The sequence below is a fragment of the Manduca sexta genome, chromosome 6 (assembly GCF_014839805.1).
Source record: "Manduca sexta isolate Smith_Timp_Sample1 chromosome 6, JHU_Msex_v1.0, whole genome shotgun sequence".
Taxonomy (NCBI): Eukaryota; Metazoa; Arthropoda; class Insecta; order Lepidoptera; family Sphingidae; genus Manduca; species Manduca sexta.
Window position 1 is genome coordinate 1,084,417 of NC_051120.1, and position 25,285 is coordinate 1,109,701.

The 25,285-nt window shown below is 35.7% G+C and overlaps 3 protein-coding genes and 1 long non-coding RNA gene across 4 annotated transcripts; 1 reads left to right on the forward strand and 3 right to left on the reverse strand.

Annotated features, from left to right (window-relative positions):
* The first annotated feature begins 259 nt into the window (after positions 1–259).
* On the forward strand, positions 260–8,247 carry LOC115440918 (homeobox protein Hox-A7). Its single transcript, XM_030165435.2, has 3 exons — positions 260–752; positions 7,521–7,696; positions 8,064–8,247. Exons 1-3 carry the CDS (start codon positions 329–331, stop codon positions 8,190–8,192), a joined length of 729 nt encoding a protein of 242 aa, XP_030021295.2. The 5' UTR covers positions 260–328; the 3' UTR covers positions 8,193–8,247.
* A 1,374-nt stretch (positions 8,248–9,621) lies between these two features.
* LOC115440920 (protein jagunal) lies at positions 9,622–16,469 on the reverse strand. The gene is made up of 4 exons (XM_030165436.2): positions 16,199–16,469; positions 14,969–15,110; positions 14,257–14,490; positions 9,622–13,230 (listed from the first exon to the last, which is right to left on the reverse strand). The coding sequence occupies exons 1-4, from the start codon at positions 16,285–16,287 to the stop codon at positions 13,099–13,101; spliced, it is 597 nt and encodes a 198-aa protein (XP_030021296.1). The 5' UTR covers positions 16,288–16,469; the 3' UTR covers positions 9,622–13,098.
* A 5,389-nt stretch (positions 16,470–21,858) lies between these two features.
* LOC119192123 lies at positions 21,859–23,669 on the reverse strand. Its single transcript, XR_005113580.1, has 4 exons — positions 23,613–23,669; positions 23,311–23,428; positions 22,821–22,972; positions 21,859–22,196 (listed from the first exon to the last, which is right to left on the reverse strand). It is a non-coding gene; the product is annotated as an uncharacterized LOC119192123 (long non-coding RNA).
* Positions 23,670–24,064: 395 nt separating this feature from the next.
* LOC119193784 lies at positions 24,065–25,094 on the reverse strand. Its single transcript, XM_037447503.1, has 3 exons — positions 24,959–25,094; positions 24,590–24,709; positions 24,065–24,230 (listed from the first exon to the last, which is right to left on the reverse strand). Exons 1-3 carry the CDS (start codon positions 25,087–25,089, stop codon positions 24,065–24,067), a joined length of 417 nt encoding a protein of 138 aa, XP_037303400.1. The 5' UTR covers positions 25,090–25,094.
* Between the last annotated feature and the right edge of the window lie 191 nt (positions 25,095–25,285).

Consider the following 25,285-nt stretch of genomic DNA (forward strand, 5'->3'; position numbering starts at 1 on the left):
CTTGTTTATTTAATATCTTCGGAGTTCGTCTAAAAATTTAATGTTCTTAGTTCATTGCATTTATCATAGGCATCTTCATGTAAAATACTAAATTGGTAGACTAAATCGGAATTTAGTAATATTGATGCTAACCGCCTTAGAAAAAGTACGACCACATTCGCGAACATTCGGCCCAGAGACACTCCTATCACCAACCAATCCCCGCTAATCGGCTGTACTTAATCAAACATCATACGTATCCATTAAATAAGTAGCTATCGAGTGCCGTACTTGTATTGATAATTTTTACACTGATAACAAATTCGACAGTGATACACCAGCCACCATAATGTGCGCGTGTAGGCAAAGAAAATCCTTCCTGATCGAGGATATCCTGCAGGATGTTAAGAAGAAACCGTACAAGAACTTAAGCCAGGAGCCGACGAAACCACTGACGTGTACTACTGAGGTCAAAGAGCATAGAGACGATGATAAAGATAACACGACAAAGTTTAATGTAATATGCGAAGTACAAAATGAAATGGATTTCACGAAAATCAATCTGGAACAGAGAAGGAACACGTACCCGCTGCAACCCACACCGATCAAGGCCAACCTACCATGGACGTACAGAGGGAAAGATCCAGTGTACCAGATCAGTTATTACAGCGAGCCGATGCTAAACAGTAATCAGATACTAAGAAACCAGTTGATAGCGAATAGATACGTAACGCATCCGTACACGCTGCGGCAGACGTTCGGATTTGATAGAGGTAAGAATTTTATTATATTTTTGATGAGAATTTAGATGTAAGAATCTAATATAGAAATGTTTAGCTATTGCCGCTTCTAGTTGAGCTGCAATAGCCTCGAAGGGATAAGGATTGCAGCGACAGTCTTCAGGTTTGCTTCACTGAAACCTACCTTTAACCCTTTGGTGGTTACAAATATATTTATTCTCAAGTACCTAACGAGTTTTTTAACAATGAAGATAAAACGAATTAGGTCTCTGGACTGTCTTTCTTATCTCTCCCCTCTTCCTATAAAGAAATTTAGGCATTAGGATAGCGTAGTGGGTATAAGGTCTGATCCCTCTCAATTATAGAGAATACAGCAATAGGTCAATGTTTATACACGATGTACATTTTTTATTTGGATCTTAAATTGTGTTAAGCTTTTTTCCACCCTAAATTAAGCAATAAACGAGCAAGATCTTATAGGTGATCACCACTTCCAAGAAGATTGTGGTAGTGTTGTGGATGAATAGTAAATAGTAAAACAAAGAAATGAAGATTAATGATGATAGGTTTTAGGCCGCCGGCAATTTTATCTACCTATGACTAAATTATTTTCACAGGTTTGCTTGTGAAGAATATTTCTTAAAAATACATTGGAATTAAACTTTATTGGCGTACTTGCTAATTAGTTAAGTTAATTCCGTAATGGTTTAAAAATTTATAAAATATTCGAACGCGTTTTCTTCTAAGAAATATTCAAACGTCTTCACAATTTTGTTATATTATTACTGGGATAGGATTTACTCTGGATATATTGCAGCAATAATTCTTTGCTAAGCCTATAAGACTGGTTGAGCAAGGTATTTGAAACCCCGTGTCATGTTTGTGATCCTCAAATATTTCCTTCAAATCTGAGCGTTGTTGGGCTGGAAGTGCCTCATAAGTCATAGGTGATATCCACTATACTTTAATGAATGTGTGGTGGTCAGGGGAATAAATGTCGCAAACTGGCCATGTACTCTATATTTCACATTTTTAATATAGGTACTCAACATGTCGCATGGAACATTAGTCTACTTCTAGTGACATTCTTACACTTTGTAAGAGAAGCGAGCGTCATTTACGCCTCATTAACAGCTGTTTTCAATAAAAAATCCCAATCTCAATCTTTAATCCGATTCCAAGATTGAACCAATCAAAATAACTCATTTGTAAGCATGTCAAAAATACTTTGTTCTGATTGGTCCATTTTTGAAATAGATCGAAATCGGTTGCGACCGTTTGTTGAAAATGGCGGTTAGACGGGAAAAATAAACCGTAATTTTGGAAAACAATAATTGTTATTTATGAATGATTTTGGGCACAACGTTAGCATACGTAGAGACAAGTATGTGGTTTCATCTAACGTTATATCAAAAAGACCCTGTATAAAGTCTCTTCTGAAGAGATTGTTTGTTTGAACGTGGTTACCGCTCAAATTACTCTTCCAATTATGATTTTATTGCTAGCAGGGAGCTATATTATACCCGACTGTTATACTAAGCCGTTATTTATGCCACGAACGAACTGTAACACCAGTGAAGTCACAAGGAAACACTTTTAAAAAATAAACACAAAATCTGTTTAAGGAAATCAATAAACAAAGTGACATAACGACAATAATAACAAATTAGTATCGACGTCAGCACCTAAATAAAGTTTTTAAGTCGATTATTGTAATCTTAGATAATGATTATTGTTCACAATACCATTTAATCGAACATAGTTATACAATTTGGTGATTATATTGCAACAACCTCATTTGTTATTTGTATGACATATTAGATTCCACAAGGTATTATCAAGGTATTATAGTATTATATTCCACAAGATATATCCTAAGATTAATACAAGAAAACCTATAAATATTATGAAATGTAAGGAAAATGAACAATAATTATTGTTACTTTGAATATAAGAAAGAATTTCCGGAATTATTAATCCATTTCTATTTATAGAATGATAATGTGAATTCCCGTGTGATAGTGTTTTATATTTATAGCGTTAGACTGACATTTAGATATTAAATTATGAAACATCAAGGGCCTTTACCAAGACTTTTCCATAATCGTTTATATATCATAGCCATAAGATTGCTGGGATATGTAAGTCTTATACACATTTTTGTTTCTATAAGCGTAAACTATGGTAAAAAATGTCTTGACAACGGCCACAGATATTGCGTCTACTATTTAAGAACGTTCTCAGTAGCACGGCGAGTTAGTGAGAGCTCGTGCTTCTTTACGCGTTCGAATCAAAAATAAGATCCATAGAACAAGTTAGAATAGAAGATACCTAACTAGTAAAGAGAGAACTATCGCATTGTAATACGTATGAATTAGGCATTAATGTATAAATATTCTAATTTGTAATCTAAAGCCAAATCTTATTAGATCGCTTATAGTTTCCTTTATCGTAATAGGATTAAATGAATGATAAAAAATATTACAGTTAATATATGATATCAGTCCTGGATTATAAACTGTCCCACTGTTGAGCACGGGCTTCCTCTACTACCATGATTAGGCCTTAGTCCACCACTCCGGAAGAATATTATAATATAAAAAAGCTATAAAATCTGTAAAACAGCTTTATATTAAAATTACCCTATGATTAAAAAATACGAAGGTCTATGAATATTTTTGACAAATATCGCTCAGAGCAGATTTAGATTAATAAAATGTTTCCCACCGACGAGGTAAGTACGTCTGTTCTAGATTTACATATTATATGCTAATACTAGTTGACTCGACAGACGTTGTCCCGTCTTAACTATGCATTTGCAGCGCGCGTTCTGTCAATCGCTGACAGTTATGTTAACCAAGTAAAATTAATATTGTCGTTAAGTTTTCTTAAATTTTCTAATGTTCCGCTCAACTTCCTTATTTTTTTCTTTCATAAGAACCTTCTCCTGATAATAATTAATACAACAAAAATGAATTAGCGAAATTGTTCCACGCGTTCACGCGTGATGCGATGGCCAAGGGAAATAGGGACTCATTTTTATATATATATAGATAATAGGCCTAAGGCCGCCCGTGATGCCGAGGACGTTTCGTGTTAACCAAACCACCAATAAAAGTAGTATGGGTATTTGTCGCTAGTATAATAATATAATAATATCAGCCCTGTATTATATACTTGCCGACTGCTGAGCACGGGCCTCCTCTACTACTGAGAGGGATTAGGCCTTAGTCCACCACGCTGGCCTAGTGCGTGTTGGTACACTTCACACACCTTCGAAATTCCTATAGAGAACTTCTCAGATGTGCAGGTTTCCTCACGATGTTTTCCTTCACCGTTGTCGCTAGTGACAAATCTAAAGTATTAAATTCGCATGTAATATTGTCTGTTTTTTTTAAATGTATGAGCACGGGAAAGTAACACCAATGCAGTTGCACGTGATGGTAAATGGAGTTGAGTCCAATAGAACGTCGACTGACGAGAGATAATTACGCCTTGGTAGTTGACTCAATTATTCGGGCCTGTTGGAACTGGATATACACAGGCTCATCCTGGAACGCTACACACTTATATAGGCTAATGTGGGTTTTAACACCTTGTGTACGGTGGTCGCTACCTGGGCGGATATAAAATATATCCTACCAGTGGCGATGTGTCCATACAAATCGATTCCTACCGGCTTTCCCTTTTTAGGTATATTTACGTTTGTCTTTTTTTTTATTAAATTGGCCGCGATATGTTCACTAAGGCATTTTTCCTTGGGTTACCGTTTGAAAAATTTCACTTTTCGCCACTGTATCCTACCACCAGTAAACTGTTGGCTCTGAGAAGAACGGATCCTTTTTTCCTTTACACCAATGCACCTTACCCATATCTACCGTCAAGCAAAATTGCAAACAATTTTGTTCCTAGTTAGGTTTTCATGTAATTTAAGTAATGTAAATATAATACAATTAAGTATAGATTCTGAAACATGCCCCACTCGTGTACTTAAATAGCATGACAAGAAATTAAGTTATACATTAATAAATATAATTAGTAGAACGTTATGACTTATTACCAATTTGTTAGTTAATAAATATATTTGACAAACTTGACCAGCCTCAGTTATCTCGATGTTTTCCGATAAAATTAATTTACACGAAAGAATAACGTAAACTATTTTAAACAACTCATGTTTGATTACACCATTTCGTCAAAATTATTTTTACAAAAGAGTCTTTATCGTGCCATATGACATGACAATTTTCCGGTTTCTCCAAGGCTTTCGGGTTTCCCCATAGTCCATACTACCGCAATAACATAGCATTTAATTCCTATTGATCACCTCACTAAATCCCCTGATTATTTTATTTAATCTATCAGATTGTTGTTAAATACAGAGATTATCATTTCCACCATAATACTACTATCCTATTTTAACAACTATAATCTTATAATCACACTCATTGACATTTCACGATAGACAAAATACGGCTTAGCGTGATATTTTCGAAATTATATTGAAGAATATCCTACCATAAAAGTAAGCATAATGCTAAAAATGTTCTTTTCCGATTACAGTTGAAATATGAAAATTCATTTATTATCTATATTCTGTAATAATTTTACTTTGGTCGAATCATTTTTTCTTAAATTTGTATCCTTTATCTCAACATGTTTGAAATGTTCCTTATCCTTCCTCTGATTAAGATACTTGCCGAATACAGACGAATGGACGAATAGGTTTTTTCGGATGTATTCGTTACTCATAATTTATAGGTATAGTCATATTTATTGGCTAAGTTATTCGCCAATAGTCCAGCCGTTTTCAATAAAGGATCCCAATCTCAATCTTCAATCCGATTCTGAGAATAAACCAATCAAAGTAACTCATTTGTAAGCATGTCAAAAATACTTTGTTCTGATTGGTCCATTTTTAAATTATATTAAAAACAGTGATTTAGATCATTTATTAAAAATGGCGGTAAATTAAGCATAACCGTTTGTTTTCGCTCCACCGGCCTTAAAGGCTTGTTTTGGTGATAAAGCTATTCCAATGTTAACCTTAAACAGCAGTGGTGAAAGGTCCATATAATCTGATTCCTACTAGCTTCCATTTGGTAATTCATGTGAAATCCAATTATTAGAACTATTTGCAAACCACATTTATGTGTATGAGTATTTACATTTATTAGTATCTATATGTTGTTGGGTTACCTTGCGGAAAATTTCACTCTTCGCCACTTTTGAGCAGTTTGTTCGGGATGTCCAAACAAATATCCCGAACGCCATAACAAGCTTTTAAGGCGGCTGGAGCGAATAAAAGCTTTTAAACATTTAAACATTTTTAAATTATACTTATTATTAAAACTCTCAGTAAGGTTTAACTTTTATTATTAATCTCTTCTTAGTGTTCTTCTACGTTGGATAAGGCATTCGTGTAAACTTCAGGTTTCTAGTCATCAGTTTAAACCATCCATCTGTCAGTCAAGGCAGGAATTCGATGAAGTTTTTACTAGAATTTCGTTTAATAGAGAAGACTGCATCGAAATCAGTCTAGCTGAATGAACTGTGATGCTATGATACAAGTATGTTTATTATTTAGTAAATTATTTTCATCACTAAATCCTTAACCTTTGCCTATACTCTGCATCATTTTAAATTGCGATAGCTAAAATCTAAATGCGTCTCTCTAAGGAGCACTGATAGAGAATGACTTTGGTATTTAATACGCCTACATAATATACTTAATGTATATAAGTGTAAAAAATATAATAATTAAGATAAACATACTTATTATATCTGATATACCATTCTTCAATACTATGCTAATCCGCTTAAAAAAATATCACAGTTTGTATAACAATGTTATAACTGATATTGATATAAATACCTAATATGGTTACCCCTAATATGTTTGTAATCTCAAAANTGTTGTTTATCTGATATCTTGTTAAATCTGGATTATCGTTATAATTAAACGCTATCTGTTTTTGGAGAAATTAAATATATCTCTAAATGCAATATTATCAACAATTTTCTTTATTCTCTCTTTATCTCAGTCTATGTGGGGTTGACCCAATACTGCAACAGTCGTCACACCACACGTGCTCAGATCATCTCGCATTTCGCTCGAAATGAGCGCTATACAATTTCCCATTGTTTTGAGCTACCAACCAACACCACGCCTGACTCGCTGGCGATGTTATTTGACTCATGCCCAAAAACCAGCAGCGACGCGAGCGCTGCGAATGGTCAAAGTGATAAATGTGCTATTAGAAAGTTTGATTTGCCGCCAAAAACAACCGTACACGGTGGTTTGCCAACCGTCGTTTATCTATAATTTCTCCCAAAACATTTGAAATTAGAATTCTCAAATATTAACAGATAAAAAACAATTTAGGCCAAATACGATATAATATAAGTATGTGTGTGACAGGAAAACAACTGTGACATTTTTTATAGACTGATAACATAGATAAGGATAAATGTACAACATTTTCAAATAAACCAATAACTTATCAATATACAATTGATAAAATGTACAAGCTAATGTTTTACGCGGTTATTCTAGTTAATCTAGCATTAAAAGGTAATAAAACCGTATCTTCAAGATTGGCAAATTCCAATTACTGTCTATCTTTGCATCTCTAAATTTGTTTCTATATGGAAACATAAATTACGATATTCGGTAAAAAAAAATGTAAACAACAAATACATTATTTTCGCCAAACAGAATACAATGAATTGAAAAGAGGGGACAAATTTCTTTACTTGTTAATTATACGTATACTGTTGCTAACTGCAATGTATTTCCAGTACCTCCAAACTGCTGCAATCCGTGGTGGGGCTTGGGAGGCAGACGGAAGGGAGGGCAGGTGCGGTTTACTGCTACGCAGACCGGCGCGCTGGAGCGTCGTTTCAACGCCAGCAAGTATCTCAGCCCTGATGAGAGGAGGACCCTCGCTTCCACGCTTAGACTTAGTGATCGGCAGGTAAGACAAACTTTGTTTTTTTATATAATACACAAATTCAATTAAGCTAAGTATATCGGTAAATTTTTTATCTCCACTCTCATTGATAACACTAGAGATGGCAAATGAAGATTGTTAAGAAAATTATTTCACTTTGATTTTGTTCTAACTGAAACATGATGCACCTTTATCTATAACCAAAGCTGTCCTTCGATTAGAAGGCCCATAATTTGCAAAAAAGACAATCCCAAAGACGAAATTGAGCCCTCTTACCATAGATAAAAAATAACCTTTAATTCGTCCATGTCTAGATATTTTACTGAGTATAATACTTAATACTCAGTTCACTTCAAATTCCTTCCTTCAACTTGATAATTATTGTCTGCAGGTAAAAACGTGGTTCCAAAACCGTCGTGCCAAGTGGCGCAGGACGACTCCTGACTCCGCTGATGCAGGGAGCCCGCCCACCGCTGACGAAGGCTCCGACGACGACGTGCACATAGCTGACGAAGACTGAACGGAACTGACCGAATGAATGAACGATGAAAATGGAATAAACTTTATTGCACGGCTTTGGTTGTTTGCTTTTTAATCTATAATAGCATAGTAACTCTTTTCGCATTGCCAGAAAATATTTTTATAAAATATTTGTCATAATATTGTAACATGTATGTATGTTACATATTTTTAAAACTAGTTTATCGCTCTTTGTCTAGTTTTATCTTTCTTATAAAATCGGTATAGATTAGTCTCTGTGACTAGAAGCATTCGGTTTGTTTCGTTGGCAATGTTTTGCCGTAATGTATTCAAACAAAACATCCACTTTTTATAAAACATTTTTATTATTAAAAACAATGCCTCGAGGGAAAATTCAAAACAAACTAACACAATATAAAATCATTGAAAACTTATTTACATACTTAACATAGTAGACATATAAGTTATAGACCTCGCGCAACCAACTCTTTCTCGCGCGACCTTCTGAGACTGTACCAAGACAGGGTAAATAGGGCTAAAGAGGGACAATGTGTAGGGAAGTTAATTGAATTAATGACACATGAAATCCCTTTTATTCGTTACCTTTAAATAAAATTCTGTAAATTGATTGTCATCTTCAAGATTTTTATTGCAGTTCAGTTGATGTATGTGAATCACAAGAGTATTTTTGAAATAAAACTATTTTTCCAGTTTATCGCGATTTTTATATTATAATTTCCTTACGACGTTTCGAAGACATTACAGCCTTAATGGTCATGGTAACGCGGGAAAAATAATTTATTTCAATATCTGTATTTCGCGTAAACCTAAGATATCAATCGCAATTTTACTCGTTTTTACCACTCACGCATTTTCACCCTATTGGACCTGTAATATCAATGAGACCAAACCGTACAACGACTCATGGTCCAGGCAAGGGTTGTTACGACGTCCAGTGGATTAATAAAACTGACCGACACCTGCATAACATGACAAAATTATGGACGGATATTTTTGATCCTATTCCGCCGCCTCAAATTTTAGAGTTTTGCGATTTTAAATATTCAAAAGCCATCCTTTGAAAGGTGAATTTTACCGACTTCAAAAAATGGAGGAAGTTCTCAATTCGACTGTATGTTTTTATTTTTGTGTTTGTTGCGCGATTCCTCCGCCAATTGACAAAAGTAATAAAGTATTTATTTTTCAAAAACACACAACGATAAAGAGCTTCAGTGACAAAGAAAAAATACTTTATCTTCATGACAATAACGTTGATAATGTTCTGTTCAGTCAAGCTTTTGCTTAGAGCAATTTCCTTACATTAATGACTAATCGCTGGAGTCGCGCCTAGTTTCAAAGATTATCGCTTTAATATTGATTATGGAAAAAACAGATTAATTGTGTATCCTTCCAAATATCCTAATTATAATCCAATGTTAATCCGTACTTAAACGTATGAAACAAAAGGCTCAAAAAACAATAAGTTTATTGCTATGAACACGTATCGCTTTGCAAAGTGTGACTTCGCAATAAATGTATGTTGGGCTATACTTATGACCCATACATTTACATTGTTTTTAGTATATTACAAACCCAAAATTAGTTTCTTCGAGAATCAGGTGCACTATTTTTAACATATGTTATATTTTATCTCAAAAACATATTAAAATTTTGACAAGCAGGTTAGCTTTTGAATTAATAAAAATTCGGCGCATGTCGTTCGCTCCCTTATACCTACTACTACAGCCGACCTTTAACAGCACACCCTTCCCCACCCCGCGGCCCCGCACACGTCCCGCTCGTCCCTTGCGGTGGCGCGTGCGATGTGCTTGATCTATCAATTCCGCGTGAGTTTTCTTTGTTATTATTTTTGTATTTTTAAATGATTTTTTATGTTCTTTGACTCCAATATAATTTGGGTGTTTCGGCTCTATGGTGTACAAAAATTAATCTTGTACAACTAATTAAAACTAAACCAAACAGAGTGTGCTATAGATATGTGGTTCCAGCTATTGAATAGTGGTTTTGATAGCGAATAGGGTCTCGTTAATCAACATTAGAACCGAGGTTTTGAATTCGTTTGCCTTTTGATACTTCAATCGTGTCGGTCTAGCAATACCACGGGAAAAGGCCAAGATTATAACATGGGAAGATCATCTTATAATGAGTGCAAGTGAAGATGGGATCTTTCCAGATCATTGATTCCTAAAGTGGTCTAGGTGGATCCCCAGGATCCATGGAAGACTTGTCGGGGTCTACGATGGCGTGACTAATAAATGGGGGTCCACGAAAATGTATCTGGTTTACCTATCAATGCAAGCAGATAATATTGATAGGGGTCGTAAGGTAAAGGGCAGGGTGATCCCAACATAGCCTCCGCGATGGCTGGACGGTAGTTGTAATGTACTTTCGCTGTGAAACCTAAAAGAAGGTCCACTGGAAGCAAAATTATGGAAGGCATCTATGAAAAAAAAAGTTTGGGCACCTCTGATCCAAATAGTGAAGATTTTTATCTTTAGGATCGTCATAATTGGTGGGAATCCCAAATTGAAGCATGTGCGATAATGAGATATGGGCAAATTTTTTGATTGTATATCATGTATGCCATTTATCAGAATTTTATTCTTTTCACACATTTTCTTATCTTATGTCTGCCAGTTACACTGCGCTCGGAAATTCCCTGTTTTAGATATAATTAATAAATTACCTCATTAACTATCATATTGTTTATGGAAGAGTATGTTACAAACATTTATGGAACTACATTATATTTCTACACCAGATATTGTAGCTTGAAATATGTCAATAACACAGTTAACGGTAAAACTAATAGAATCACTTAGTATAGGTAAAGGCATATACTTAATGAATGACCTTGAATGCAACGAATTAGGTTTAAAAGGATGTTGACGAGGAGAGCGATATCGTAATACCGTGCTGTTAAGGTTGCCAACAATGCTTCGGCGAAATATAGTATTTTTCAAAATAAGATGTTAAAAAAATATATAACGCTTCAAAAAATTATAGTATTTTATGAAAAAGGCAAATTTAGAAATATGTATATATATGTCACTGATTTATTTTTATAAAAGTTCGGATACACGCTTTCCCATCACTCAAAAGTCAACGTAAACGAGTAATCATATATTTTTAAAATGAAGTTATTAGATTGATGTGTTTGAAATATAATATTTTTGCGTACTATATATTTTTTCAACAGTATATAGTACGCAGACCCAAAATATAGTATAATACTATATATTATAGTCCGGTTGGCAACCCTAAGTGCTGTATACACTGCGATGAATAATAAGGGTCTTATCGAGTTAGTAGTTACGCTTTGTAATGTCAGTAATACAGTATCATTATGACACGGCGTTATTAAATGAAACCACATATGTACCTACTTGATTTTATCAAAAAGAGCAGTATAATAAGTTTCTCTAACCGTATATTATGTAAAATAAAAAGGTGTAGGTTTAGAACAAAATAAATATCAATAAAAAGTTTCGTTCATTTTATACGGCCTACTAAGAAAATTCGCCGGGGCGACAGATCACACGTTCGAATCAGATATACTCAAGAACGCATCACATTCGCACTAAACTACAGTGATCAAAAAATTAAAAAACTATAATCAGGAATTTTTACGAAAATATTCGTTATTCGTGATTGATTTTTGACACAATGTCAGCTGGTACACACGAGTATATGGTTTTATTTATTAACGCAATGCCAAAATGACCCTTTAGTTACCTACTCAATATATAATTTATCTCGATGGGGTTTTTGTGGTAGTATTCATCTAATTAATATGACTTCGAACTGTGCGGTGTGTCCGTTTATGAATGGATAATTCTTGAATACATGCACAATTGTGCAACAATACCCTCTAGTTTCTTCTAGCTGTCAAGTACCATGCCTCGACCCATAACGACATAAATCTATGTTAAATTCAACTACTCAGTCGTATTAGCATCGCCCTTTTAAGTTTTTTATCAAGTAACAATATTATTCACAAATTCCCGCCCAAACATTATATCCGTTAATTTTAAAAATACGTTCCATTTCACGCTTACTTGTTTACATGTCATTTAAGTTTAAAACAAGGCGTAAATAACTGTATTAATTTCCAACTGGTACGAATTGCATTCCAATAATTAAGTATATACAATAAGTGAAAAAATATATTTCAAACGTATATATTTATATAAAAATGTCATTTGTGCTTCCAACTACCGAATCTATAACATGTATCTAAAATAGACATTGAATAATCTAGGTTGTCTACAAATTAATTTACTTTGATAATGTTTTTACATAAGTTTTTTTTTTACATTAAATGTAGGCCTTAGGCTCACTCCATTTTGGTTTTAAAAATGGTAACATTTGTCAAAGTAAAAGGGTTGCCATTATTCCATTCAAATTTCTTATTATATTAAATTTGGGTGTAATGACTAAATATGTACAATTATTGGGTACATAATTTGAACTTCGTTGAGTCGTTTTGCACATTTCCATGTCCATTTTAAATACTCACATCAACGTCAAAATATCTAGAATAGTTACATGAACATTTTAAATTCATTAATCATTTTTCAGACAAATAGAGACACGACAAATTACTCCCAAATTTACTGTACAAACTTCCTTACCTACAACTTGAATAATGTTCGTCTTTTTCACTCTTACATTATTTTAAATTACGTAGAAAAGGACAACATAGTTATTACTTCGAAGACATAGATATTTATAAAGTATTATATGGCGTACATATTCATTAATTTCTAAATAAATAACGGGCGAAACCACAAATAAACATAAATAAAAAGACATTTAAATATAAATTCAACTCCTCATTATTTTTTATACACTGCACACTCGCCTCATTTGCACTTGGCAGTGACACTGCGTCGACGTAAAATGAACGTTATTGTAATATCAGTTTAGTCGGTTTTCCTTAATGATCCTCTGGCCCGCCATGCCTTAAGTAGATTGTATGAGAAATATAACTGGAAGAAATGTACTTGTGACGCTAGCAGGACGAACGCGTACCACAGCAGACCGTACGGATATCCCTGTAAATAAAAGTACCATTTATTATGCAATAAAACAATGAACCCTATGTACATGTAATAAGGGCTAGGTGAACTCCGAGCTAATACTAAACAGAACAATCCAATATCACTTAGGAGATTTAGGGTCGAAACTAAGAAAATCATTGTTACGAATACGATATTTTTTTACTTTTCTCTTATCTAATTGATAACCACAATATAGGCAACCATTAGCATAATAATTACAAAACTATATAAATAATAATTCACCATTTCATGTTTATTCATTTATCCATGGCCAGAATTTCTGAATATCCATTCTACCCCAACATCCTCCAACTATACTCTTGCATTAACTCTTCATAATATAATATTTATTTTTAATGACAACAGCCTCAGGAATTACCTAGACTTTTTTACTGCTTATCTTTGAATACTCTACTTATGTTAGCGGATATGAGTAATTTAAATACGAAATTAGAAATCATTGAAGTGAATAAAACTAAAAAATTATGGGGCCATCCAATTGAATATTCAAATACATGCTCAGCCTTGTATGAAACTTCTTGTGCTTAAACCGGAGAGAACGAAAAAAAAACTTACAAGCATGAAAAACACACCACAGTGAGCCACATAAGTGTGTTGCGGGATGTATGTGTATATTCAGATACGAACGGGTTAGCATAATTATGTCGACTGGCAAGGAGTAATCATTTCTAATCAGTAAATTCTCTATCTGAATTCTGGACCCTGCTTGACATAATTTTGCCATGCCTATTAACTGCCGTGCTAAGCGCAAAAGCGGTATGTCAGGGAAACCTTATTTCGAGATAATCGAAGTCTTATAAATATAGTTACATAGTTTTTATGGAAATCTGAGATAGAGAATTTTTTCTGAGGTTTTTTTTAAAATGTTCTAGACAAGATACGGTTATTTAGATAAGTTCATTGGATGGGTATTTCTTTAAGCTATCTGACAACATAAAAATCAAGATTTTGATTTTTTAGCTTAGCGTGGCAGTATATAAAAAGAAATATATAACATACCTGCCACAGCTCAATCTCAACCTCTGAGCTGTCTTCCTCATCCTCATCCCTCGTGAGGTACCTCCACACGTCACCGCAGTAGTACAGCACACAGTAGAGCAACGGTAAGAAACCGAGCCCCACTATACCATACATGTAACGTCTTAACTGCTTGATGTTGTTCCGTTTGATCGCTGACAGGCCTATAAAGGACAGTAGTAGGGAGAGACACCAGATGTACTCCCACCAGAGTGGCTGGAATTAGAAAAAAATATAATTATTGAAAACTCCAGATTTTAAAATAGTTACACATTCTGGACCCAATATTGAGATATGATTATAACAATATGGTTGTGACTTGGCCTATGTATCTCAAAAACTATGAAAGATCATCAGTACCAGAACCTAAACCTAAAAGTCCATGTCCATGTCTAGATCAAAATATTGCTTTTTTGTCATTCAACACATTGCTAACTGCACAACACAAGTTGTCAGAAATGTTTCAATGTTTTTCTTTCCATTAACAGTGTAAGGCCATAGTAATAGACTATAGCAGCAAGCAGAAAAAAAAGCAGTTTACTCAGAAATGTAAATGCTTTTTTTTATTATTGATAGTATTTATTATTCTTTAGCAAAAAAGAAGTAGACTTAATTTTGACATCTTTCTGTCACAAAATAGTCTTACCTTTTTATCTATGCAATATGCTTAGCAAATAAATACATATATACATACTGGTGGTATCTGCAACTCCTCAATCTCCAATATGAATATGTCGAGTTTGTCGAGTATGTCGGCAGACAGCTTGGCCATCATCGTCAGGAACAGGACATGGTGGAAGAACACACAGTATTTCAACCTCGATTTGTTCAGTGGACTGTAACATAGCAGTACAAGACATAATCAATTTCATATTGTGGAGTCGAGAGATTAATAAATGTGAGTGGGTTTAAGAACTTGATAAATATTTTGCTTGGAAGTGAAACTGGGCTCAAGAATTGCAGAATACAGGTAATTCAGTTAGCCAAATTTCCTGCCTGATAACAAATAATAATAAAATAATTTTTGCCTAAATATTTTGTGTATTTAAGGCAGATATAGAAGACCTCCTGTCTTGGTTGCAGTTGATATCAGACAGCGTATGACAATATAAACTAAATCTGCTACGAAATAAGTGTGGAACAGCATTCTGTCTGTCAATATGAATTGTCATAAACCTGATGAGGTGTTACATGTTAATTATGAACTTTCAAAATGTGAAATCAGGGTCCATGTTAAGCTAATCATAAAAATTAATAAAAAATCCTTTTGTACCAAGGATGATTAAGTGCATTGAGTCATTCTCACAGCTTAGTAGGTAAGGGTGTGTTAAGGAATGACAGAAAGAAGTTTTAAACCTATTAGGAATATTATAGATTAAAATAAATGGAGTAGGCAAACCTACCACCTACTTTCCATTATGTGTGGTATAATATACATTAATTATTTGTAATAAAAATAATAATATTCAACGGTACTTGTTGACTTGGAAGAATAATAACAATTTAAAAATAATGTGTTTTGGGACATTGGAATATTATAATGAATATAAATTTAGATGTATGCAACATCTGTAACCCATATGTTGCCTTAACTTAACTCAAGCAGCCAATAGATTCTACATTCAAAAGGGAGAGTTTGAAAAAAAGGCATCCCTTTGAACTTTTGTTTAATATCCTCATTCATTTCTAAATATTTCCTCTTACATACCACAAAATACCACAACACATAGTAGCCTCGACCATGAATACATTCAAATAATTGGCGCGCAACATAATTCGACATCGATTGCTTTCGGCTAAAAATAATTCTACGGAACTGTCTTAAAAAATAGTCGAGAGCTCAGAAAAAAAAATCATATTGGAACTGAGTGAATGTAGAGTAAGCTAGGCTGTTATTTACATTATTTTGTGTCGAGAAACATACCTTAGTTGATACTGAATAGCCACTTTTTCCCGATGTTCATAATCAGCCCCGTTTGTTCCCGTAACCATAACACCACCCCGAGATGCCATTTTTATAAATTAAATGTCGTCACGTACTTGTTGCAGATTTTGTTTAATTAACAAGTAATTCACACGATGTGCATCATTCAGATATTTCCGATTGATATTTAAATAAATCAGACCAATTATTTTTTCCCAGCTGCCAAACGCCAGAAGAACTGCCAAGTATGCCAACGTCTCAAGGTTATGCGTTCGGTTGCACGTAGAAGTTTTTACAGTAATTTAGTACCTAATAAATGTAGTTCACGCTATGAAATAAACATGGAATCAAATTTTTTTAATTACGTTTATACTAATTAATAAAATGGATTCATTAATTCTTTATTATATGCATAATCAATTAAAATTTTATAGTATTATGAAAAAATTTGTTTAATTAACAGAATAGAAATTGGAACGTATTGGAATTCATTCGGATACATGTCCAAACATCTTAAGAACAATAAAACTAAAAATAAAACATAAATAGTACATAATAAATAGGTATGTACATAATTTACTTATTATTGAATATTCAGCAATATTGCAGACATTTTTTAATTATTCGTCTGTATATTTTCTTCACTCTTAACCGAATAGCATAAATGTACAGTTTTGACCGACGTAATAGGTACCTACGACTAAAGAACCGAAGATATATTTTTCTATGATTCATAAAATGTGTAAAATTCATATTTCAGAGTCTCAATTAACTTTTCCACGATTACATTTCTCATCATACCGGTAGAGCTCTAAGGGTAAAGCACAGTTTATGCGTGGTGAGGATTACCTTATTGAGAAGAAGCCATCAAGACTCGCCGGCTTATTAGGTATCTTATCTTACCTACCTAAAGCTAGCCGGCATAAAAATTCTTAAACTTACATGGCTTATAACAAAAATTCTTACTAAGTACGTTTTATTATAAAAAACCTCTGTCTGTTGACAAAATCTTGGGAACTTTCGATCTAAAACCGATCATGGGATCGGAAATAAATATAGTTAAAAAGTATAAGCCAGGGCCCGTGCCCCGGGCGGCGAATTCATAGGGCGGCAAATTCACACTTGGCAGACGCATACACGACTCATCATTAACGCAACTTTGACTACTGAGACGTTCAGTACATTAAACACATGAATTAAGTATTTCCCGCGGGGCGCGAAATGATGACAAAGGTAAAAATATAAGTGGTCGAGGGCGGCATTATCCAGATTTAGCCCCGCCTCCAAAAAATGCAAGATCCGGGACTGCAAGTTTCTCCCATGTTGTAAGGTACGACTGCCTATAAACTGGAGTAATACAAAACAGAACACCCAAAAGCACTGCACGGCACTGCCAGAGTAGTCTAATATTATGTATACCTACTTACATAACATTAGGTGATAACATTATGGTTCTAAGCCATATTATATTATATCTTAATACTTCCCCACATTTACGTAAGTGAGTACCTATGTTTGCAGTATAAAACACCACCCTGCTTTTCCCAATTTCTATTCCTGGGCGGTTGGCGACGAATCCTTAGTTCTTCTGGTGACGTGGGTGTCTATGGACGATGAAGATCACATAAAATTTAAGCAATCTACTCGCTCGCTGGTCGACACAATTTATAAAGTGAGTATATAAGCACAGCAACGGCAAAGTAGAAGTGCCGTAAAATAGGAAGTCAAGGGCGTCACCAGGGAGGAGCAGCTGCCCCCCCCCCCCCCTAGAGATCCTAAAACTCGAATGAATTTACCGATACCATTCCTAATATGCCGCACGCTCAATTACGCTCTGCTCTATGTATGCTATTGTTAAAGCAGGAGAGGGGGGAATGGGAGAAAACATATTGAGCTCTCGACTTTACTTTAATTCATACTTTTCTCATTTTCCATATCAACTTCCTCCCCCTGGGCCATCAGTTGGCGACGCTCTTATACGAAGTTGTAAATAAAATTACTTATGTACTGTGTGCATGCAGACAAAAGACCTGTTCTTCTCCTCTTTCATAGTAAAAATAACCTAATATCAAAGAAAGTTCTCATTACCTTGCATTCAAGACGGCGCATGAAATTATTTTTAATTGAATTCCCGCCACGGACACGTGTATTGGAGTGATTAACAAGTTAATTTTTAATTAAAACGCAGTTCCAAGTGATCAATTCATAAAGAGAAAAATCTAAAAGAAATGCATGTTTCTGTAGGATGTCCCTTATGCGTAATTTTATATGGACAGAACGAAAAGGAAAGACTAGGTAGGTATGTACACTAGGTTGAATCATAATGAATCATCTAGCCCTTATTGCAAGCCCTACATGGTACCTCTTAAATGAGATATGATTTCAGGCAAATTAAGTAAGTACGTATACGTTAAAAATAATTGTCAAAGTGTTACATTGGAAAAAAATACTAAAGGCGTCACGCCTTGCGGCCAATTCATGTTCCTACTAATATTTGGCTAACTTTATCTACCCTCATGCCGAATGGCAGCGTACAAAAACAGATAGCAGACTATCACAATCTGTTTTACTTAGTAGAGCTATCCTCAGTGGAAACCTGGAATTTATAAGCTAGGACGTTGGCTTCCCATCTGGACTTCATTGATGGATGGCCCAAATGTAACTAAGCCTTCCCCCCGAGGCAATTCTTGAGGTCTTCACACTAAATGCACGCCCATGCATGGTGGTACATTTGCCGCGACCCTAGGCACACAGTTCAGTGTGTATATCTCATGGTTGCCAAATACATATTGAGGCCTATAAGGATTCGCAAACATTTCCCTTCCCTCTTCCTTCCAGCCAACCTAAGAAAGCTCCTTCTCCTTCCTTTTCTCTTTCTTTCCTCTAGTTCCTCCCTTCGTCCTCCCGTGCCCTGTAACCGGATAGCCGTGGGTCGCCAGCGTACCGTCCGCTGACACCCTCAGTGATAACGGTAGGGCCCACCAAATCTTCCCAGGGACTGCCGTGGTTGCTAAGCCAGGGGATCGCTTGTACACCGTTAGCAGGGTGGCCGGTGATAACCACGGCAGATCTCAAAAAAAAATAAACAAAAAAACGTAAGTAACTGAGCCCCACATTGCCTGCTCCCTTCTTGTAGGGCCATACGAGACCAATGACTAATCTTATTTCCTCAATTCCTTTCTTAGAATGCCTACAGCACATTCATGATTCATCTGGTGTTGTACGCGTTTGTCGGTGATCAGTAAAAATCAGTTGAGAAACTTGCAAATCCTTAAAAATAGTGCTGACCCGCCTGCAACCCTGGTTACCACTACTCAAACATCTCTACATTTTCAGAACCAGAGACACACATATCATTTCAAGTCAAATATCTCGAAAAATCCAAAACCCATTGCGGAACAGTTTAAGATGAAGCTTCTTGTTGTTGTAGCCCTGTTTGCCTTCGTGGCCGTTAAGGTATGTAATTTAAATTAAATTTACAATTAATAATGAGGAAGATATTGACTTATTAAGTGCAGTGTGGCTTGGTGTTAAGACGTATAGAATCCTGCTCACATATTCGGAAGAAGCAATGCATTTATGTTACCATGATGTTTACAACATAACAAGAGTTAGAGAAATATCAAACCTGAAAAATTCAATCAAAAAGAACAGAATATAGATTAAGAAGCAGTAGAAGATTATGGAAGAAAAGCAGTCTACCTATATTAAAAATATATTATGTAAAATTTTGCACTAGAAACAGGGGAATTCGAAGCCTATATTACTTATTTCCGAAGAACAACTGTTAGCTAAAATAAAGTATTAAGATACAACAATAATGTAGAAAGAAATTACTAAAATCTTAAATCTTATAAAGCATATTAATCACCAATAGATTCAGTGTGCTTCAACACAGATTGGGCTATTTGGCATCTGGGATCTATGATCGATTTCTATAAAATATCAAAATGAGACCATATAACTTTGTAGAGAAATAGAATGATATTAAATCGAATATCACGACGATAAAATTATTTTGTTATTACATTACTAATATATTCACATATAGTAATGACTGGTAGATAGTCTGATTTTATATTTTCAAGATTCACTGGGAAACCGGAATTTGGAATTAATCAAGGTCAAAAGGAGGCTTAACAGTATCTTCAATGGTTCAATATTCAATAATGCGTAGCTAATAGCCGTAATAATTCACTTTCTAACTGCGAATTATGATAATTAACTTATTTACGACTTCACGCATTTACCGTAGGTACCTGCTTATACGGAATCAATAGATATTATGTACAATTTACCTAATAACCAAGCAATCTAATAATTTATAATCGTAACGTTACATGATAAACAAATGAAGTTGAAAGATAATCAATACCAATTACTAACAGACCAAAATACTATAGTTGAAATAAGAATATTGAAGAGAGTTTTATTTCTATGTGTTGTTTCACTAAGTATGATTTTAAAATAACATTGCGTTGTTGGCAAATAACATCACAATTTAGGCAAGAAATAGTATTATAAATATTAAAAGTACTAAAGGATTTATCTACGCATTATTTTCCGAAGACCTCGCTATCTCGCTTCCACACACGCACCTTAATGACAATGACGTCACAAAACGTCATAAAATTGTCTTCCTTGCCGATTTCGGTCACAGCGACTGTAAAAGTGAACAGGCGTATTAAATTAGGACTTGGTATTTTATGTGTTTTGTTCTATAAAACGTTTTAAAACGATCGTTTATTTATAGCTTAGTCATGCAGCGCCAGCTCCAGAAGAAGAAAAAAAAGAAGAAGTAGCAGAATCAAAAGTAGCAGAAGACGCTACTTCTGGTGGAATAACTCCTCCATCAGCTGCTACAGCCGTTGCTGAGGTATGATATTCCAGATAAATTTTAGATAGACATTATCAGTCTTACTTCTAAAAAATTCGCAAAGCTATGCTTAGTAAAACACAAATTTACTCGATCAGCTGTACGTCGAAAACCGCCATCTTGCCTCTCAATTAGGTTTAAACTAGGAACCGGTGATGTTTTTGACAGCTATATTTAAGCAATTCTTAACCACCTCTTAAGACTAAAACGAGTTTATAAATAAGACTGTTAGTTACTTCTCAACATTCCCGGCCTTGGCTGCAGAAAGCTCTAAATACATTTTTACCATTTTTTTTAGTTGACGAGTAACTATTACCTTTTTGTGTGTGGTATCAAAGGCACCTTGAACATGTGGTAATTATGTTACAGAAAAATATTAGAACCAATTTCGTCGTACTTCGTCACTTTCTAAGTATAGTTATTTTGTAAATGTTTATTAAAGCACAAAAGTTGAGCAAGGTCCCAACACGGGATCTAGGGTGAGCATTTCTGACATACTAACGAACGAACTCTTTCAGGCAAGGTCTAGCCCTGAAGCTAATCCTGACGTCCCCGCACCCGCGGCAGCAGAAACAGCAGCCCCAGCAGCTTAAAGATCTCCGAATATTCTCTTCTAGAATGCTATCCCACCAATAATATTTTAAAAACTGTCCAAAAATCACTAACTCTGGCAACATAGACTATGGCAAAATTTTGTTTACATACACAAAAATAAAAGATAGCATTATTAGCTATAGAAATATATCAATTTTGTAACTCAACCTTTTCATTAAGTTTCGGTTTGTAATTTAAATTATATTTAATAAAATATTTTTTAAATAATTGCTGCTTACTTTATAAAAGTTTTAAACGTTATCTTCGATGGCCAAAATAGTCCAATCAATAGAATTTAGCACACACCACTTATTTAAAATAAAAAAATATTTTAGTAAAACAATTTATAAGCTTTTGCTGCTCTCGGGCTGGAACTCGTTACGTAAAACCAGTTTAATTAGTGGTGAAGAAGAGTATGTCTCTAACGCTGCCACCAGATGGCAGCTCCAGGGGCGTCAACGCGACAGCCCCGGTGCTTCCCACTCTGTACCTGGATGTGCTTTCGTTGCCCTGGATGTAGAGGGTCACCTGATGACAATAAAACACGGTTGTATTACTAGAATCCTACACCAAACTTTTCAATGCCCGAATATAGTAACAGTAATCTGAGTTCGCCGGCTTAAAGTTACGCACCTACGTTTTAAATAAATAATAATTAACTTGAATGCAATAAAAACAACACAGAGATAATAATATTAAGAATGACTTAAACAAACGTTTACCTCCTAAGTTACACATCATTCACTGTGTACATAAACATAACATCACGCATTTTATCCCCGAAGGGTATGCAGAGGCGCAACTAGGGCACCCACTTTACGCCAAGTATGTTCCGTCCCATGATGTGATAGGGGGCGAGCCTATCGCCATATCGGGCACAACTTCCAGACTCCGGGCTGATACTGAGCAGAAAAACCCAAATATCACTTTGCCGGCCCGGGATTCCGAACCCCAGGACCTCAGAGCGCTGTTGTACCGGACATGCAATACAACTACGCCACCGAGGCATTCACTGTGTAGTTAATAAAATTATAAATTTATCACCACTCGTGACTAACTTCAAACTGGCATTCACTGATCTCAATTGTACTCAAATTTAAAAAGATAAAAGAAACAAATCTTTTGGATACAATGTTCATCATTTTGTCATACCTGAGGTGTAGGCGCATGCCTGCTTGGCTCTACAGACAACGGCACGGAGCGTGGTTCCCTGTTGGTGTCTTTTCTTCTGCGCTTGCAGTTGGTCCTCCGACCGGAGCCGTCGTGACGTTTACGGCCAGTAGGTCCTGTAGTAGCTGTTGTGTCTAGAAAATATAATTCTATCACCAAGCATACAAGAAAGTGTGAACATATTGGAATTAATTAAAATCATGCGTCTTGAATGTATATCCGCGTGACTTACATTAAGATTTGGACATCTTAGGATTAAGATGAAATGACATTTACACATTGATTCAATAAACTTTCTATTTACACCGTTCTTTCATGAACTATCCTCGGTCATATCTTATACTGCCTTTATTTATTGCAATCGAAAGCATACCAAAAGACGGATAAAGATTGAAAGTCACACAACCAAGCCGCTGCCCTAATTTATGACTTGTTTGAATAAAGACAAGTCATATATCCAAAGATATAGTACCTTCATTGTCCCTCGGTTCCGGTGGAGGTAACGGTTGTGGTGGCGCTGTTGTGCGAGCGAGAGCAGACTGTCGGCTTTCTATCAAACGAACGAGACATTCCAGTGCCGTTTGCTTGTTCTATAATAAACCATAGGGTGTATAGGTAAAATGAATTCATATGAAGATAATCTCACTGGCTCATCGTGCACTTTACTGGTTAAGAAATAAGGGATTGATCACTCGATAGTGAATAAAAAAATACGCGACAATGAATGCGTAATGCTAAAAGATCCACATAGCAGACTACTTTACGCGTACAAACCTTAACTTCATCGAGCAAAGGTTCGAAGACCACAGGGTCGGTGGAGTCTTTGAGCACAACCATAATTAACTACTAACAATTTCGTTCAAACCGGAACACAACAGTAGTCGTACATTGCTTTTAATCTGCAAACTGCGGCTCAGCTAGATAACTAAAGGTCCAGGTGCAAAAAATAGGGCCACTGCGGCCTAGTGCGTGTAACACGCTTAGCCCATGCAAAAACCCGGACAGGGCGTAAAACAATGTCCCCGATTAAACTTGTTGGTAGGTAAGATTGTTTTATAAGGTTTTACAAAGTCGAGAACTAAAAAAAGCCACAGGTCTGGGTCCAAGTACGTCCTTGCCTCAGGTGCACCGGTGCACTGCACCACCTAGTCCCACGGTAGCTAAGCCCGTGGCGACAAAAGTGATCATTGCAGTGGTCCCACTCATAGTACAAGAACCACCACGCCTTACCAGTCTCCCGCAGACTGGCGAGATGCGCGGTGAGATGTTTCCTCTGCGCGCGCACCGCCCGGCGCTGAGTGCGCGCGAGCCACCACCTCCCGAGCGTTGCGCGCCTCCGCCGCCAGTGCTGACACCTCGCGCGCCTCCTCTTCCAAACGGCGCTCTAGTTTACTACACAAAGAATATTTGAAACATAAGTAGATATTGAAAGGCAAAGCCTAAACATTCCCTGATCCCTCCCCCTAATAAATTTAGACTGCCGATATATGAAGTACTGTCGAAATTATTTTTTGTCATAAGCAAATTTCTACCTACATACTGAATACATAGAGTAACCGAACAAATATAAATTTCATAACACTACTCATATCCTAAATCCAAAAGAACCCTACTTAAGTTAATGAGTATTTCAATGGAAAACCTAACCCAATGATAGCTCTTAAAAATTAAAACCGAATTTCCTCAGATCTAATAGCAAGTAGGTTACTTATAAACCAAAACTAAACACTGATAAGTAAGTAGGTAATTACCTTGGATACTCCCCCGTGACTTTCGCATAAGACTGTATGTTTCTGATAACCTCGACCAGGTGATGAAGCTGGTCACAGAACTCTGGCAACTGCTCCGGCGTCAGATATTGTCCTCCGTACCTGAAGTTCATTAATACAATAATATCGGCCTCCTCTACTACTAACAGGGGATATGATAGTACTACAGTAGTGCGGATTGGCAGACTTCACAAACCTAGCCTTAAAAATTCTTACACAGAACTTATCTCGGCAGAGACCAATGCCAGACATTGCATTCTTGGGCGACTGGCAGATATAACGACGTTATATGTAATCCAGGTTATCTCGCCAGACCGAACAAGAATGTTGGATACACAAATAACTGTAAACCTGAGATCTATATTGGCAGCAAACTGTCCGTCGTCGATGGGTGCGCTGGAAGAGATGGGCGGCACCGTGCCTGCGCCCAGCTCCATCTCCTCATCGTCATTGGTGCTCCCGCAGCCGGTGCTCTCGCTCATGCTGCCAAATCTTGTATTGTTAGGGACATTCGTGTTCAGGAGTTACATAGATCTTTATTCAGAAGCGACTTATTAGTATCGAAGATAAAAATAATCGATAGGTAAGTACTCTTTGCATGGTTTGGGATTGCTGTTATTTCGAGGCAACGTGGTAGTCTCCCAAAACTTAGTAATAATGTTATAATCCTACACACCA